The sequence below is a fragment of the Plasmodium brasilianum genome, chromosome 13 (genome assembly GCF_023973825.1).
Source record: "Plasmodium brasilianum strain Bolivian I chromosome 13, whole genome shotgun sequence".
Lineage (NCBI taxonomy): Eukaryota > Apicomplexa > Aconoidasida > Haemosporida > Plasmodiidae > Plasmodium > Plasmodium brasilianum.
In genome coordinates this window covers 1,740,169-1,756,061 of record NC_090126.1, presented here as the reverse complement: position 1 = coordinate 1,756,061, position 15,893 = coordinate 1,740,169, and the positions used below count along the sequence as shown (strand labels likewise).

General features: G+C 23.8%; 4 protein-coding genes across 4 annotated transcripts; 2 read left to right on the top strand and 2 right to left on the bottom strand.

Annotated features, from left to right (window-relative positions):
- Nucleotides 1-3,477: 3,477 nt before the first annotated feature.
- MKS88_005040 (uncharacterized protein) lies at nucleotides 3,478-5,149 on the top strand (the record flags this gene model as incomplete). The annotated part of the gene is made up of 6 exons (XM_067218265.1): nucleotides 3,478-3,524; nucleotides 3,738-4,017; nucleotides 4,232-4,382; nucleotides 4,705-4,822; nucleotides 4,897-4,970; nucleotides 5,124-5,149. The coding sequence occupies 6 exons, from the start codon at nucleotides 3,478-3,480 to the stop codon at nucleotides 5,147-5,149; spliced, it is 696 nt and encodes a 231-aa protein (XP_067071416.1).
- A 1,580-nt stretch (nucleotides 5,150-6,729) lies between these two features.
- Nucleotides 6,730-9,859, top strand: MKS88_005039 (DNA replication licensing factor MCM2; the record flags this gene model as incomplete). Its single annotated transcript, XM_067218264.1, has 2 exons — nucleotides 6,730-6,735; nucleotides 6,947-9,859. The coding sequence occupies 2 exons, from the start codon at nucleotides 6,730-6,732 to the stop codon at nucleotides 9,857-9,859; spliced, it is 2,919 nt and encodes a 972-aa protein (XP_067071415.1).
- Nucleotides 9,860-10,717: 858 nt separating this feature from the next.
- MKS88_005038 (ATP synthase-associated protein) lies at nucleotides 10,718-11,749 on the bottom strand (the record flags this gene model as incomplete). Its single annotated transcript, XM_067218263.1, has 4 exons — nucleotides 10,718-10,897; nucleotides 11,036-11,120; nucleotides 11,302-11,355; nucleotides 11,634-11,749. The coding sequence occupies 4 exons, from the start codon at nucleotides 11,747-11,749 to the stop codon at nucleotides 10,718-10,720; spliced, it is 435 nt and encodes a 144-aa protein (XP_067071414.1).
- An 885-nt stretch (nucleotides 11,750-12,634) lies between these two features.
- Nucleotides 12,635-15,262, bottom strand: MKS88_005037 (ubiquitin fusion degradation protein 1; the record flags this gene model as incomplete). Its single annotated transcript, XM_067218262.1, has 10 exons — nucleotides 12,635-12,718; nucleotides 12,877-13,002; nucleotides 13,245-13,285; nucleotides 13,360-13,441; nucleotides 13,573-13,666; nucleotides 13,846-13,976; nucleotides 14,077-14,145; nucleotides 14,424-14,509; nucleotides 14,917-14,979; nucleotides 15,175-15,262. 10 exons carry the CDS (start codon nucleotides 15,260-15,262, stop codon nucleotides 12,635-12,637), a joined length of 864 nt encoding a protein of 287 aa, XP_067071413.1.
- Nucleotides 15,263-15,893: the final 631 nt, after the last annotated feature.

The following is a 15,893-nucleotide window of genomic DNA, read 5'->3' as shown; positions in this document are numbered from 1 at the left end:
AGATAAAGAATACCTTTCCTCTTCTTCTGCAAACGCAACAAAATATTATATATAATAAAACATATTGATTAAAAAATGTAAAAAAAAAAAAAATTTACGAAAAAAAGTAAAAAAAAAAAAAATATAAAAAAAAAAAAAAATGTTATAAAAAAAATAATTAAAGCAGAAACAGATTTACATATTTAGATTAAATGTTTAATGTTTACATTTTTACGTGTTGATAATTATTTAGTATCATGAATTATTGTATATTTTATATTTTATCATTGATTTAATATAACATATAAAAAAATATAAAGGAAAATATATATTAATAAAATTACATTTTCTTTTAATTAATATTAATGTCTATAAAAAAATATATAACAAAAGTAAAGTAAATCGTTTTAAACTCTACACCTTTTTTTTCCTTTTCCTTTTCCTATTTTTGTTTTGTTTTTTTTTTTTATTTTTGTGAAAATAGAACTTCATATTTATTTTTATTTCCAATATATTTTTAATTAATCTTTTAATTTATGTTGCTTTACAATTAACGAAATAAGTATTTTTCATTAATTGCAGCATATATATTTTAAAAGATTTTGTTTTTTTAATAATAATATTTTTAAAAATATGCACGCATTTATTGCTATAAAAAAATTTAAGGGAAAAAAAGGAAAAAATTATAAATTATTATATTATTGAAATATAAATAAATTACACAGCATAATTTTTTCTTACTATTTGAAGTTTCTTAATTTTTTAATCTTTTAATATTTTTACAATATATAAAAGTAGTCAAATGAAATTTATTTAAATGCGCAACTCAATATTATTATGAGTTGATATGAGAATTATTTTGATTGCATGTTGTTAAAAATTTATTCTAAGTTGCATTTTCCTTGTAGTCGTCCCATTATAAAACGTACGTTATGTTTCTCTATTGTAAATTATTTACATATACTGTTAAAACAGGATAGTAAAATACAGATATAAATTTTTTATTAAACCTTAAAACAATTTTTTATTTTTAGAATTTGAAAAAAGGACAGTGCTTCTAATTGTTTAAATTAAATACATCAATATAAAAACACTTTTTGTCTTATTACTTTTGAACTGTTTGCATTTAATATTTATCTATGTAATATATTATACATGTTTCTTATTCTGTGAAAAATTATCGTGATATAGCTGTTTTTGGTGAAATATCAAGCATATTCATAACATTTGTTTCTATAAAATAATGCAAATATGTAACTCTGTAAATAAATATATATATATCTATATTGATATAGGTATTTACATGTGTACGCATGTTATTGTTCTTCTATTCCCATGATGTGCAAGGGTTATATATTTATCCCAAAAACTCTTTTTTAAACTTTTTGAAAGTCTTTTATTGTAATTAATAATTGAACAAGTCATAAATTAAGCGTAAAATTATATTTTAAATTATATAAGTTGTAGACAAACAATATTATGTGGAAATAAAAATAAAAACAAAATAATGAATATTAAAATTATTTCTTCTTCACTAAAATTATCGTTATTTTATGATACAATAATGTGAGAGCATTTTAATTTATATATAAGTTTATAATGCATTAAAAAAAAATATTGTACACTTTTCTTCATAACTAAAGTAAAATTTATATGATAATTTTTTTTGGTCTTCTTTTTTTTATTTTTATTGTCGTTAATATTCACATAAATTATAATAAATATAAAAAAAAAAAAAAATTATAGTATTATCGGTCTTAATTCTTGCATGATATTAATAATTTATCGTACATTAATTGTAACTCTCTTTTTTTTAATTTGAAAAAATATATTTAATACAGTATATTTTTAGCTAGCCGCGATATTTAAAAAAAATGAAAAAAAGAAAAAACCCACCGAAGAAATCTCCAACATTACTAAATCATTATATATTATTATAATTATTATTATATTTTTTTTTAATATAAAATAAAAAGAAACAATTTTTTAATTACACACTCATCAAATTACAGCATCTACATACGAAATAAACATAAATAGGTATATCGCAAAATTTGAAGAAACACTAGAAAGAGTTATAATGAGAATTTATATACATATTATAGTGCACCAAGTACCAACACGTGATATCATAGTGATGTGCATTTTACTTTGCATATTCTGTTAATTTTATCTTACATTTTTTCAAATTATTTCAATATTTGCAATATTTTAATAAATCTTTTTACAAATATATGGCCCATCTTAGTATTAAGAATTAACAAATAGAATGAAACCAATAAATTATAATTCTTTTTCAACTGTAGTCGTATCTAAATGATAAATTTACATAAAAAAAAAAAAATTGAAAATAATGAACGAGTCTATTTTCTTAGCTTTTTTTATTTTTTTTTTTTTATTGTTATTTTCTGTTCAATAGCAGTATATATATAGTTCTTATATAATTTAAAAATGATTTAATTTTTTTTTAATGTATTTCTAGTTTATTCCACAAATATTATTTCTAGAAAATGTATACCATAAAATTACACAAAAATTAAGAGCATATTTTTTGTTTTCACGAGAAGCGTAATTTTTATTAATAATTTTTCTTTTAGAGTATTACATTAGAAAATTAAAAAAAAGATATTTATTTAAATCTTAAATTTATATGCTTATATACTAATATCTTTATTGAAGTGTTACATTTTTTTAATTTGTTATTTTTAAAATACTTTCAACAAAGATAAGAAAAAAAACAAAAAAAGAATCTTTTCAAATGAATTAGAGTGTTACACATGTATATTACATAATATATTACACTAATACAAAACAAAAATGTTTTAAAATTGTAATTTTTAATCATTCTTATTATTTTATTATTTGTACAATGCACCCATCTTTGCAAGAAAATCCACTTAATTGCTTAATCCTTTTTAAAAACAAAATATGTGAAATGATTATTTCGAAAAAAAAAAAAAAATTGGGATTACTAATAAGTTTAGTTGTAAATATCTCATAAAAAGAAAAATTTTAATTTTAATCTAAATATTCTTTAGTTTTACAAATTTCAATTTTATAAACATATACAAATTAACGAGAAAGATAAAAAAATAAAATAAAATAATTAAGGAATTAAGTTAATGTTTAACAAAATATATTTAGCATTATTTATATATTCTCAAAAATACTCAAATTTTAAGAGAAATATATTTCTTCAATGTTGATATATTTTTATTTTCCTCTCGTGTTAAAAGCACTTTTTCGTAATTTTGCATCTTTAAATGTTTGTCATATATGCGATTATTTTATTTTTACTATTTTTCCTACTGTTTTATTTTTGCATATTTGCGTATGCTATATCATTTCTGATATTCATTTAATTTGCATAATTTTAAATTATGCAAAATCCCAATAGTTTCTGAACATTTTCTTCTTTTCGTACCATATAAAGCTATATACTGTTTTAAAAAATTAATATTTTATGTTTAATCCATTTTATATTAAAAATTTTTTAAAATGAGTGTTGAAGACATAACTACGGAACAGTTAGAAGATGCTACTAAGTAATTTATAAAATAAGAAAAATTCTTTTTTTTTTTGTTTTGTGCCAAAAGAACTTAAACAGCCTTATTTAACTTTTATGAATTTATTTTTTACTTAATGTTTCTGTTGTAATTTTATATATTCCTAGTTATGTTTATATTTTTAACCTTTATTTGTAATTCTCCAATAATTTATTTATTTCCGTATTTTTTTATTTTTAACTAAATTTGTAGATCTTTTGTTTCAATTGAGTCTGCCACTCAAATAAGTAGAAGATTTGTTAGGAAAAAATTAGAAGAAATTTTTAACTTAGAGGAAAACGCTTTATATGAAAGGAAAAAAGAAATCAATGATATTGTTGAAAAAGTGCTTATAAATCTACTTCAAGAAGAAAATAAAAAAAAAAATGATGATTTACGTATAAAAGATGAAGACATGAACAGTGTAGAAACCAATGATGATGGAGATGAAAATAGTATACTAGCGAATTCAAGCAAAATGAACAGTAACCAGGTATAAGCACAAACATATAACTGTTAACATACATTTATGTATATGGAACTATATTTATTTTGTCTTTAGTAAATATATGAATATTGCACAATTTGTGTTCCACAGTGTTATTGTTATTATTATTATTTTCATTTTTATATTTTGTTTACGACCCTTTTATTTATTTACAATTAACACGAAATATTTATTCATGTAAAAAATTGTTATTTTGCAGAGGAATAAAAACAGAAGTGAAGAAGTTAAAAATGAAAACAGTATTGATGATAAATCATTGTGCGCACAATCAGATAGTAATGATAATAAAAATTCCTCAAAAAAGAGAAAAAAAGGTGGTAATGAATCTCTTTCAGCTAGAAAAAAACAAGGTACAAAATGGATATCATTTTATTTATTTTGTTTTATTTAATTTTAATTTTTTTCATTTACGACAATATATACGTAATTTATGCAACAAAAAGGAAAAAAAATATCATTATTTATACCAGAATTTCATATAAATGTTAAACAAAAGATGTAGTTCGAATTTGCATATTATGTGTGTTTTTTATTCAATTTTTTTAGCATATATGGTATAAAATATAAATCATACATATAATGGTGTGTTGTCCTTGATTTTTCATGAATTCATAATAAATATTAAAGTCATAAATATATTTTTTACGTAATTTTTATCTTTGTCATAATTAGCGAATGTGATGACAAAAGACTATTTTTTAGACAGCGCAAAAACATTATTATGCAATATCTCGGAAAACATAAAATTGAAACTAGAACCAAGAATATTCAGTACAGGAAGTTGCGGATGGTATAAATTTTTTTTTTTCCCGTGTAGTTTTTATTTAAATAATAATATTTTAAAATGTTAAATTTTTTACGTAGGCATATTATGGATAAAGTTTATCTTTTAGTTGGAGATCATAATGTCCTTTGTCAGCTTTGCATTAACTGTTCAGGTTGCGAATATATAAGAAAAAATTAAACTTTTGACATTTTAGATGGCATTATAAAGATAATGTAATAAAATGTAATTAAGTTTGATAAATATTAAAATTTTTTCTTTTCCATTCCATTCCTTTTTTTTTTTTTTTTCTTTTTTTTTTACCCAGTTATTGGTAGCAAACAGTGGAATTAAAAATTTCTAAGAGAACAATTATTAACAAATTAAATAAAAGTATATAACAAGGAATTGTTGACTAATAGTTGTATAAAACAAAGCAAATATGTATGGGAACGTTAAAATATATCTTCTTTTACACTAAAATAACTTATGAAAATATCGTCTAATTGTTTAAATTACCAGTGTAGATATTGTTAATTTAAATTTTCCTTTATATTTTATTTTTTAAAATTATTATTTCCTTTTTTCTGTTTATAAAATTATTTGTTTTAAAATCACGTTTTTTCGATAACTTCTTAACGAATTATGTGTCAAATAGTACATTTGTATATTTCCTAAATTTTTTTTTTCTTGTAATTGAATAAATAAGCTTATAAAAATTTATGTTACTTCGCTCGTAAAAGGATTTTATCCCGTTGATATTTATTTAATTCACGTCTTCATTTTTTTTGCACATACAAAAAATTACATTGTTATCAAATTTTTAGTAGTTGTTCCAATGTCTTCATGTAAGTAGTTAAAAAATATATGAAAATTAAACTTTTAAATTTTAATACTTTTTCAAAAATGTAAGTTTATATACATATACATATATATATATATATATATATATATATATATATATATATATATATACATACTATAATAATTTTTTTCAGATCTCAGAAGGTGACTTTTATTATTTCTTGTATCTATTGGAATATTCAATTTTAAGTTGCTGAAGAAACATCAAAAAAAAAAAAAAATGTATATAAATATATATATATATATATTATATATATATATATATAATATACTAATTACGCATATATAATGTTTACATATATTGTACATATATACATGCATGTGCAAATATTATGTTCACGATTCACTATGTTTTGTTAAAAAATCACACGTTCGCAGAAATAGTATTTCGTGCAGTAGTAATGATATAATTTTTTAAGACGTATTTTTTTTATATCATGATTTTCTCGTATATACTGAGAGAATCGATTTTAGCATAAATATTTCTTGAACATATATAAAAAAAAATAAATAAAATTACGCAAAATAATATAAATAACGTAAAATAACAAAATATAAATGAAAAAAAAGGATATTAACTTAAAACATAAATTACCATTTTTTATTTGAAAATGTGTAATTTTTTACCTTCTGTATTCTACACATTTGTTTTTAAATTTATATATATATATATGCAATATATATTTTGAACGTTTTTTTAAACATTTTTTCAAATGTAATATTGAACAGATAAATTCCCTTTGCTGTAATGCAAAAAAAAATTTTGAAAAACAAAAAAAAAAATAATAACAAATAAAATATAAAGTAAAAATAGGAACAAAAAGGCAAAAATAGGCAAATATGAGCAAAAATATGCAAAATATTAAATAAGAAACAAAAGCAATTAATGATAAAATAAACTATATAAAAAATTTGTCTGAATTTAATAATTTTCTAAAAGTACAAATGTTTTGAATGTTCGTATCACAGTTTTGGGAAAAAAAAAAAAATATATACATATACGTCTTTACGTTATATGAAACATTTCTTTTTAATATAAACGTATTCTTTTTATCTTTTTAAGTTCAACAATGGAGGTAAAATAAATGCCAATTAAAAAATCAAAAAATAAATGCACATATATACATACATATATGTGAATGTTTATTCGAATTTTGCTTTTTTTATACGTGTACATTCATAAATGTATGTACAATCATAAACAAGCACGTACAGTGATACATATGCGAATACCCCCGTGTATACATAATGAGAGACATCTTACCATTCATACTTTCCCCTTTTTAGGACAAAAAAAAAGTGGAGGAAGATTTAGAATCGAACAAGTACGATATTGATGAGGAGGATCTGCTTGATGATGAAGGAAGACTGAATGAAGAAGAGAGACAAGCCGAACTGGAAGGAGAAAGTTTATTTGAAGAGGATGAAGGGTTTATTTTTGGCGCTGATGATGAGAAAAAGGAAATGCAAAGGCTTAGAAATTTAGGTCTGGATAATGATGAATATGATGACGATTTTATTGATGACGAGTTAGATTATGAAGACAATTTAAAGGCAAGAAGAGCAGCAGAAAGGCATATACAAATGCAAAGAAAGCAAGAAGGAAGATATGAAAAAAATAAATTTTACAAAATTTTAGAAGACCAATTAGAAGGAGATGATGATGAGGAAGATATCTTTGATAAGGTAGCAGAAAAGGTTGCAAAAAGAAGAGAAAATATTCACCTATCTGCAGAAGAAACAGATATTCCTGATTTGTCCAACTTAGAGAGTGCAAAAATATGTTTATCTGTTAATCCTAAAGATGTAATATTTGATGAGAGATATCAACAAGCAGCAGATACTTGTTTTCGTTATTTTTTACACAAATTTTCTTTAAAAGATTCGATGGTTTTAAATGTGGACAATTCTCCACATTTAGGGGATAATGAAGATGAAAATATGAATAGTTCTCATCAATATTATATTGATAAAATTGAAAAGATGATATTAAATGATAAACATACTTTAATAGTATCAGCGAAACATTTAATTCAATTTCACTGTGAAAATTTAGTTCAGTGGATAGAGTTTAAGCCTGAACAAATATTAGAAGTATTGCATGAATGTTTAATGGTAGAGGCATATAGAATATCTCCAAAATTATATAAAGGAAGAATCTGTAAAGTAGTTTTAAAAGATTGGCCATATTCAACACAGTTGAGAAATCTAAGATGTACAGAATTGAATACATTAATTAAAGTAACGGGGGTTTGTATTAAAAGAGGTTATGTGTTACCAAAATTGAGAGTAATGTATTTAAAATGCAATTCTTGTGATACTACATTATCAGAAGTACCTATATATTTTTCCGATGGGAAGAAACCAATATTACCTAGAAGATGCCCTCATTGCCAATCGGCAACCTTCTCTGTTGATAGAGTAAAAACTGCCTATACAGATTTTCAAAAAATTACATTACAGGAGTCACCTAGTTCTGTTCCAGCAGGTAGAGCACCAAGACAAAGAGAAGTAATAGTAACTGGCGATCTAGTTGATAAGGTAAAACCAGGAGAAGAAGTCGAAGTTTTAGGTATATATAAAACGAAATATGATATAGGACTGAATATAAAATATGGTTTTCCAATATTACAAACCGAAATTGAAGCTAATAATATAGAAAGAAAAGAAGATATTCAATTAAGTGAATTAACAGAAGATGATATTAAAGATATTTTAAAATTATCAAAAGATCCGAATATAAGGGAACGAATTATTACATCTATTGCACCTGCCATATGGGGGCATAAAGATATTAAAACTTCTATAGCTTATGCATTATTTGGTGGAGTACAAAAAGGAGGAGAAAAAAATAGTTCAAAAAATAATGAAGCAAATAATTTTGGTATGCAAAATAGAGATATTTTAAACACTTTTAAAGGAGGACATACTATTAGAGGTGATATCAATGTACTATTGCTAGGGGATCCAGGTTTAGGTAAATCTCAAGTATTACAGTATGTTCATAAAACGAACCTTAGAACTGTTTATACTACTGGTAAAGGTGCTTCAGCTGTTGGTTTAACTGCTGGTGTAAGAAAAGATCATACTACAAATGAATGGACATTAGAAGGTGGTGCATTAGTACTAGCAGATGAAGGTATTTGCATCATTGATGAATTTGATAAAATGACAGATAAGGATAGAGTTAGTATACATGAAGCAATGGAACAACAATCGATTTCTATATCTAAAGCAGGTATTGTTACAACTTTAAGAGCAAGATGTGCAGTTATTGCTGCTGCAAATCCTATTTATGGTAGATATGATCCTACATTAACTTTTAAGGAAAATGTCGATCTATCGGATCCCATATTAAGTAGATTTGATCTAATTACTGTTTTGAGAGATATACCAAATGTAGATGAAGATTTTTACCTTGCTGAATATGTTGTAACTAATCATCAGTTAAGTCACCCTAAATTAGAAAATACTCAAAATTATCAAAAAAGAATTGAAAATTTGAAGAATGTTATTGTTTCTTCTTCAGCATATGAACCAATACCACAAGACTTATTACAAAAATATATTATCTATGCCAGGACGAACTGTAAACCAAGTTTATCAGATGTCCCATATGCAGAAATTAGTGCGAAGCTCTCTAATTTTTATAGTAGAGTAAGGCAAAAAGCTAGTGCATCTGGTGGCTATCCATTAACCTTAAGACATATTGAAAGCATTATAAGAATTGCTGAAGCTAATGCAAAAATGCGATTGTCTCAACAAATTGTTTCAAAAGATGTAGATTATGCTATAGCTACTTTATTGGAATCGTATGTTTCTTGTCAAAGATTTGCTGTAGCCAAACAATTAAGTAAAGAATTTGCTAGATACAGAGCTTTATTTAGAGGTGGTCATGAAGTTTTATGTGAATTAGTTAGAAGAACTATTCAACAAATAATACAGAGAGAAAATTTAAAAAATGCTTCTGCAAAAGATTTTCATAATGATGCTGAATCAGGAACGGAAAATGAAACCGAGTTTTTAAATCCTAATAATGTTTTCTTACCCCTACACATTTTCATGAAAACAGCTATGCAAAATAAATTTTCTGAATATCAAATTGTCAACTGGATGAAGTCTAAAGTTTTTAATGAACATTATTCGGTTGTCAAGAGAGACGGGGTGGAAGGAATAATAAGTAAAAAATTTAAAATTTAGTATGTGCACCTGTTCCCGAAATGGCGAGCAAAGAAGGACAAACGAAAATACATCCCCTGTATATGCGTACATATATATATATATATATATATATATATATATATATATATATATATATATATATATATATTTATATATTTATATATATGTATATATACGATTACCCACTATTAACATCACGTTGGCAGAAAATGCTAGTGATAGCTGTACATTTTTATTTAGCAGCATGTGCCTTATACACTTATTAATTTTTTTCTCGTTTTACATAGATATATTATTAAAATGGGATTCTTTTTCTTTTTTTTTTCTTTTACTTCTTTCCCTTTTTTATTTATATTCTTGAAGCATTTATGTTCGTAACAAGATAAAAAGTTTTCTAAACCATTCAGCGGCTTCTGACTATTAATACCGTATACCATTATATTTTAAAATTCCAATATACGTACCTGCGCTGCTAATATTTCCATTCTCATTCTGATTGCTTCAAATGGTGCTGTGTTATTCAGCATTGTATGCATAAAGAAGTTTCGGGTTTTTCCTTACATTTTTCAAAAAATGGGACTATTTCTTACAAAAACATTTAAAAAAAAAATATTCATTAGAAAAAAATAGAAAAATGAAAAAAAATAAAGAAAAATATAGAAAAATGAATGAAAGAATAGAAATACGAAGACAAATAAAGAAAAATATTAAAAAAATATAGAAAAAAAAGAGAAAAACGAAGAAATATAAAGAAAAATATTAAAAAATGAAGAAAAAAAAGAGAAAAACGAAGAAAAATAAAGAAAAAAATATATAAAACAAAGCAAATTTTCAAAAAAAGAAAAAAAATTATTCACAAAACACACAACTTCTGGTTCACCATTTATATGCAACAAATTTTTCCTTAAAATTTTTTAGGTGTAATGTTTCCTTCATTTTTTGTAAGAAGGATGCTGTGTTTGTGTTGTTTCGTTCAGGTGCATCGGCTAATCCTATTATCGCATTATTGACGTTATATTTATCCAGATGCTTTGTTGCAATTACATATTTGTTGTCCTGTAAATTAAAAGAAGAGCTAACATGTACATGTTTGCTCATTTATATATATATGCAACAATGTGCTTGTTATTTATTTGTTTATTTATTTGCATCTTTGCTTATTTATTTGTTTTTTTTTCTTTTTCTGGATATAACTTCCATGAGCATGTGTGGTCCATCGGGTCTGTTACATTCTCGGAAAAGAAAAAAATCTTTAGCACAAACTGAAGAATCAGGTGATCTATTCAATTTTTGAAAATAAAAAGAATTAGTATACATGCATAACATAATTTTGTTATATTTCTTTTATATATAAGAATCATTAAAGCAGGAGCACACACAGTCTATGCATTACTATCTTAGTTGAAGCGCATATGATATTTTACTCTTGACAATTCACACACTTTAAGATGCAAAGGTACCTTGAGCACTCCATTAGATTATTAATTTCATCTATGCAGTAGGATTCCCCTGTCCTGTGATTATAAAAAAACAAAAAAAAAAATAAATAAATTCAATAAACATTTTATATTCAGTTATTTGTAAGAACTCCGACATATTTGTTTATGTTATAATATGTATAGATAATTATGTGTATTTATCATATATATAGGCAGTTTTATCATTCGTGTATGCAGGGAATATTTTTCCTATTTTTTTTTCTTTATTATATACAACAAGTTTATATAAATATTTAAACATTTAAAATTTTCCTTTTCTACATAAATAATAATGAACATTATTTTTATATTACGTTTTTGAACATTCCCTTAATTCAGTTTCAATATACTTGCACTTGCTTGGGTTTCTTTTGCTATTATTTAAACAAGTGTAATATTTTAGTTTTACTTCTTCACATTTTTCATTCATTGTATTAAAATTTTCTTAATTTTCCTTGTTAGTATATAACTAATAAAAATTAGTGTTTACTATTTTTGTGTTATTACAATATATGCTATTTTTGGACTTCTCTTGTTTATAAAAGGGCTTACATATTATAATATATTATTTGCGTGCTTGAATTTTTATCTGCTTGTTCATTGATTTTTATTTGGTTTTTATTCCTTTTTCTTTTGATTTTTATTTGGTTTTTATTCCTTTTTCTTTTGATTATTAATTGATTTTCATTTGATTTTATTTATATTAATACGTAGTTATTGAAAAGAAAAAATTCTCTATTGCGTACATGCAAGGGTACATAAGCTTAATTTTTTTGTTTTATAAGTTTACACTTTTTGCTTTTTTTTTTCTCGTTCGCTATTTAAGTCTTAAGTGTTTCCACATTCATATAGGTAATATAATATATATGTACATATGTGTACCTATGTATTTTCTTTTTTTTTTTTTCCTTTTCCTCTGTGTTCATGAAATTTTTTTTAAATTTGGTATTTATGTACGGCTTATTTTAAAACAGTTTTTCATTAAATATATTTTTAGAGTTTTTTTCATTTTTCTAGCTCTTTTTTTTGTTTTTTTGTTTTTTTTTTTTTAATATTCTACATTGTGTGTTATAAATAATATATTAACAAAAAAAGGAGATACTAATATTTAAAGGTTTCATTAAAAAAAAAAAATAATAATAAAATAAAAATTGCAAATATAATAATTAAAATAATAATAAAATAATAGTAAAAGTAATAAAAATTACAGATATGAATTAAATATGTAAAAATATATGAAAAAAAAAAGTGTTAAAAAGGTGTTGAAAAGATATTAGATGGTATCAAAAAAAAAAAAAAAGTATCCTTTTTTCACTTAATTTTTTCGTTCCTTGAATTTTCCTATTATTCCAGGAATACAGCCTTTCCTTAACATCTCTTCATATTCGACACATTGGCTCTGATAAAAAAATAATTTATTTCATTTATAACGATATTGTCTTTTATATATACGTGCTGCATACATATATATATATGTATGTACTGCGCGTACGTAATGTATGTATGTATTTTTTTTTTTTTTTTTTTTTTAATCTTTTTATTTTTTCATTTAATTACTCTGACGCCCCCAACTAGTTTATCCTTCCATGGTTCCATATTTTCAACAACTTTTGTTTTGACTTTTTCTTTTTTAATGTTTTTACACGCTTTACCATCGGTTCTTTGCCCTTTCCCTATGAACTTCTAAAAATTTGAATTCATAAATTTTTGTATTTCTCCGCTATTTGAAATGCGTTAATGGGAATTCATACACACATTTACACATACATGCATACGTATGCATATATATACACACATTTGTACTCATTACAAAAGTTATAATATTTAAAATGTCGAGTAATGGGAATTAATCTAAACGCTTCTAACACAAGAAAACTTTATAACTCATAATCACTTGATGTATATTAGCAGTAAATGATTCTTACGCTTTCTTCCACAGATACAGGCTCTTCTACATATTGTACACCTAAAGAAAATATAAACATACGCAATTTGCATAAAAAAAAATTATGAGAACAAACATTTAACTAATGTAGTTACTTTCAGTATGGTCTACAGGTTCTTCAAATTCCACCTCGACATCAGTTTCGATAATAGTGCAGGCAAAAGCTGGTTTTAAATCCTTATTAGAAAAAAAAAAAAAATTGGAGAACATATAATTTGTTGAAATTATAAGGGGGAAAGCATACATATACATATATATATGCATATGCATATATATTATATGCATTATTACGGGCGGAGAAAGCATACCACAATTTTTATTTCGTATGTTTTTCCCAAATAATGAATTACAATATTGTCGCCTATAGTCAGCGTAGCGTAGTTCCTTAAAGCTGTTTCTAAACTGAACAAAAATAAAAAAATTATGGAATATAAAATATTCATATACGGTTATCTTTATTATGTCTCACGGATACTTAAGCTCGTATATATATATATATATATATACAAGCATAATAAGAATACATATATATATATAAATGTGCATAAACATAAATGCTTATATGAAACATGCAATTATACACAGCTCTATGGTTGGACAACTCCATAAAATCCTTTGAGCAGGGCTTCAGTTTAACAAAGGTGCCTTTAGGTAAACTTACACTTGTAACCCTTACTATGTCTCCCTCTTTCAAGCACAACTGTTGCATCATCTGAGAATATAAATATGTATATACACATATACATGCATACGTATATATACATATATACGCAGTAATGCGCTGTTTATTTTAGTTTAATTTTTTTTTTCACCCAATATGGCATATGACAAGTACCCTCATCCGAAATAAATTCAAGAACCCCGCTGTGTGTTCGTTTTTCCTGTTATACATATTCAAAAATTATACGCAAATTGTTCGCAAATTATTTGAAAATTATTCACAAATTACAGATTAATTTCATCCTATTAATGCAAATAGCAGATAACTTAGATGCACTCGCATATATGCACATTCATATTTCATACGTATTTATCAAATCCCCATTAAACAGATTTGCTAGTATTGCGTTTAATATAACTTTTAACTATATTCTATTCTGTTACATTCTATATTATTTAATTTTTCTGTTGTGTTATTTATAAAAAAAAATAGACTTACAGTGTATGGATTTGAAACTTCAAATAACATAGGCCACGATATATGTCTCCTAGCTAATGCGTTTAAAGCCGTTTGTGGAAGTATAACTGTGTAAAATGATTAAAAAGAAAAGAGGGGCAAAAAAATTGTAAAGAAAAATGCGCAAAAGAAATATTCAAAAAAAAAAGAGTAAAAACAATGTGCTAAAACGATGTGCGAAAACGATGTGCAAAAACGATGTGCAAAAACGATGTGCAAAAACGATGTGCAAAAACGATGTGCAAAAACAATGTGCAAAAACATTGTGCTATAAAACTGTGAAAAAAAAAATACACAAGACCGTTGCACAAAAAAGAAACGAATGACATTCGGGGGAAAAAAAGTTTTGATATATTTGTAATAAATAAAATATGTATACTTCAAAATCTCTTAAGTTGTTTCATGAAAAATTTTTAGGCTATACATATAACATGTATCAATATATAAATGTGCTTCGTATAAATGAGTTGAGTACTTTTATTTCCATTTTCCATATCATCTTTTCCAATAAAGGATACAGGATAACATGTATATTCTTCTGTAAAGGGTTCAGTTATATTTAAAAAGTCTCTACCCAAAAAATTGTTAAAGTTTGTAAAACTCCACTGCAAAAATAGACAATTTTTTCTTTTATTACTTCTTTTACTTCTTTTACTCTTTTGTTCACTTTTTTTTTTTTTATATATTTTATAGTATTTTTTTCAAAAAAAATTATTGTTTCCTCTATTCTTACCATGCTTAATGAACGAAAAACATAAAGAAGGGAAAAATCTTTTAAAATTCTTAATATTCTCTTGTGCAATTTTTTTTGCAGTTATCATACATTTTAGCAAAAAAAAAAAAAAAAAAACTGCTTCACATTTTTGCACTGAAGAAAAATAATTCGAAATGGCAAAAAAAATAAAATAAAAATAAAATAAAACAAAATTAAACAAAGTAAAACAAAATAAAACAAAAAAAAACAAAATAAAAAAAAAAAAAAAAAAACAGAATAAAACAAAGTAAAACCGTGACGTGGATCCCACAAACTATTTCCTTCAATCGTTAAACTTATACTCTTTCTGTTTAAAAATTTTGTTTTTAAAATATATATTTTTAATTATAACTAATACATTAATCGTATACTTGTATATATATATATATATATATGCAATTTGTACGTACGTATGTGTAATATTATATATATATATATTTATATATATATTTATATTTAAATGTAAACATATGCAAGTATATATATTTTTTTTTTTTTCAAAAAAATATCTTAAAATAGTTATAAACACCACACTTTCCTAATGCTTTTTAAAATTCCCATAATTATGATTATGAAGTGAATTATTTTTCCCACTACTTTTAAAAAAATATTACATGTAGCAACTTGACTTTACTGCCTTTATATGAAGTTGTAAAAAAAAAAAAAAAAATATTTCCCCAGTACAGAAGGAATGTAAG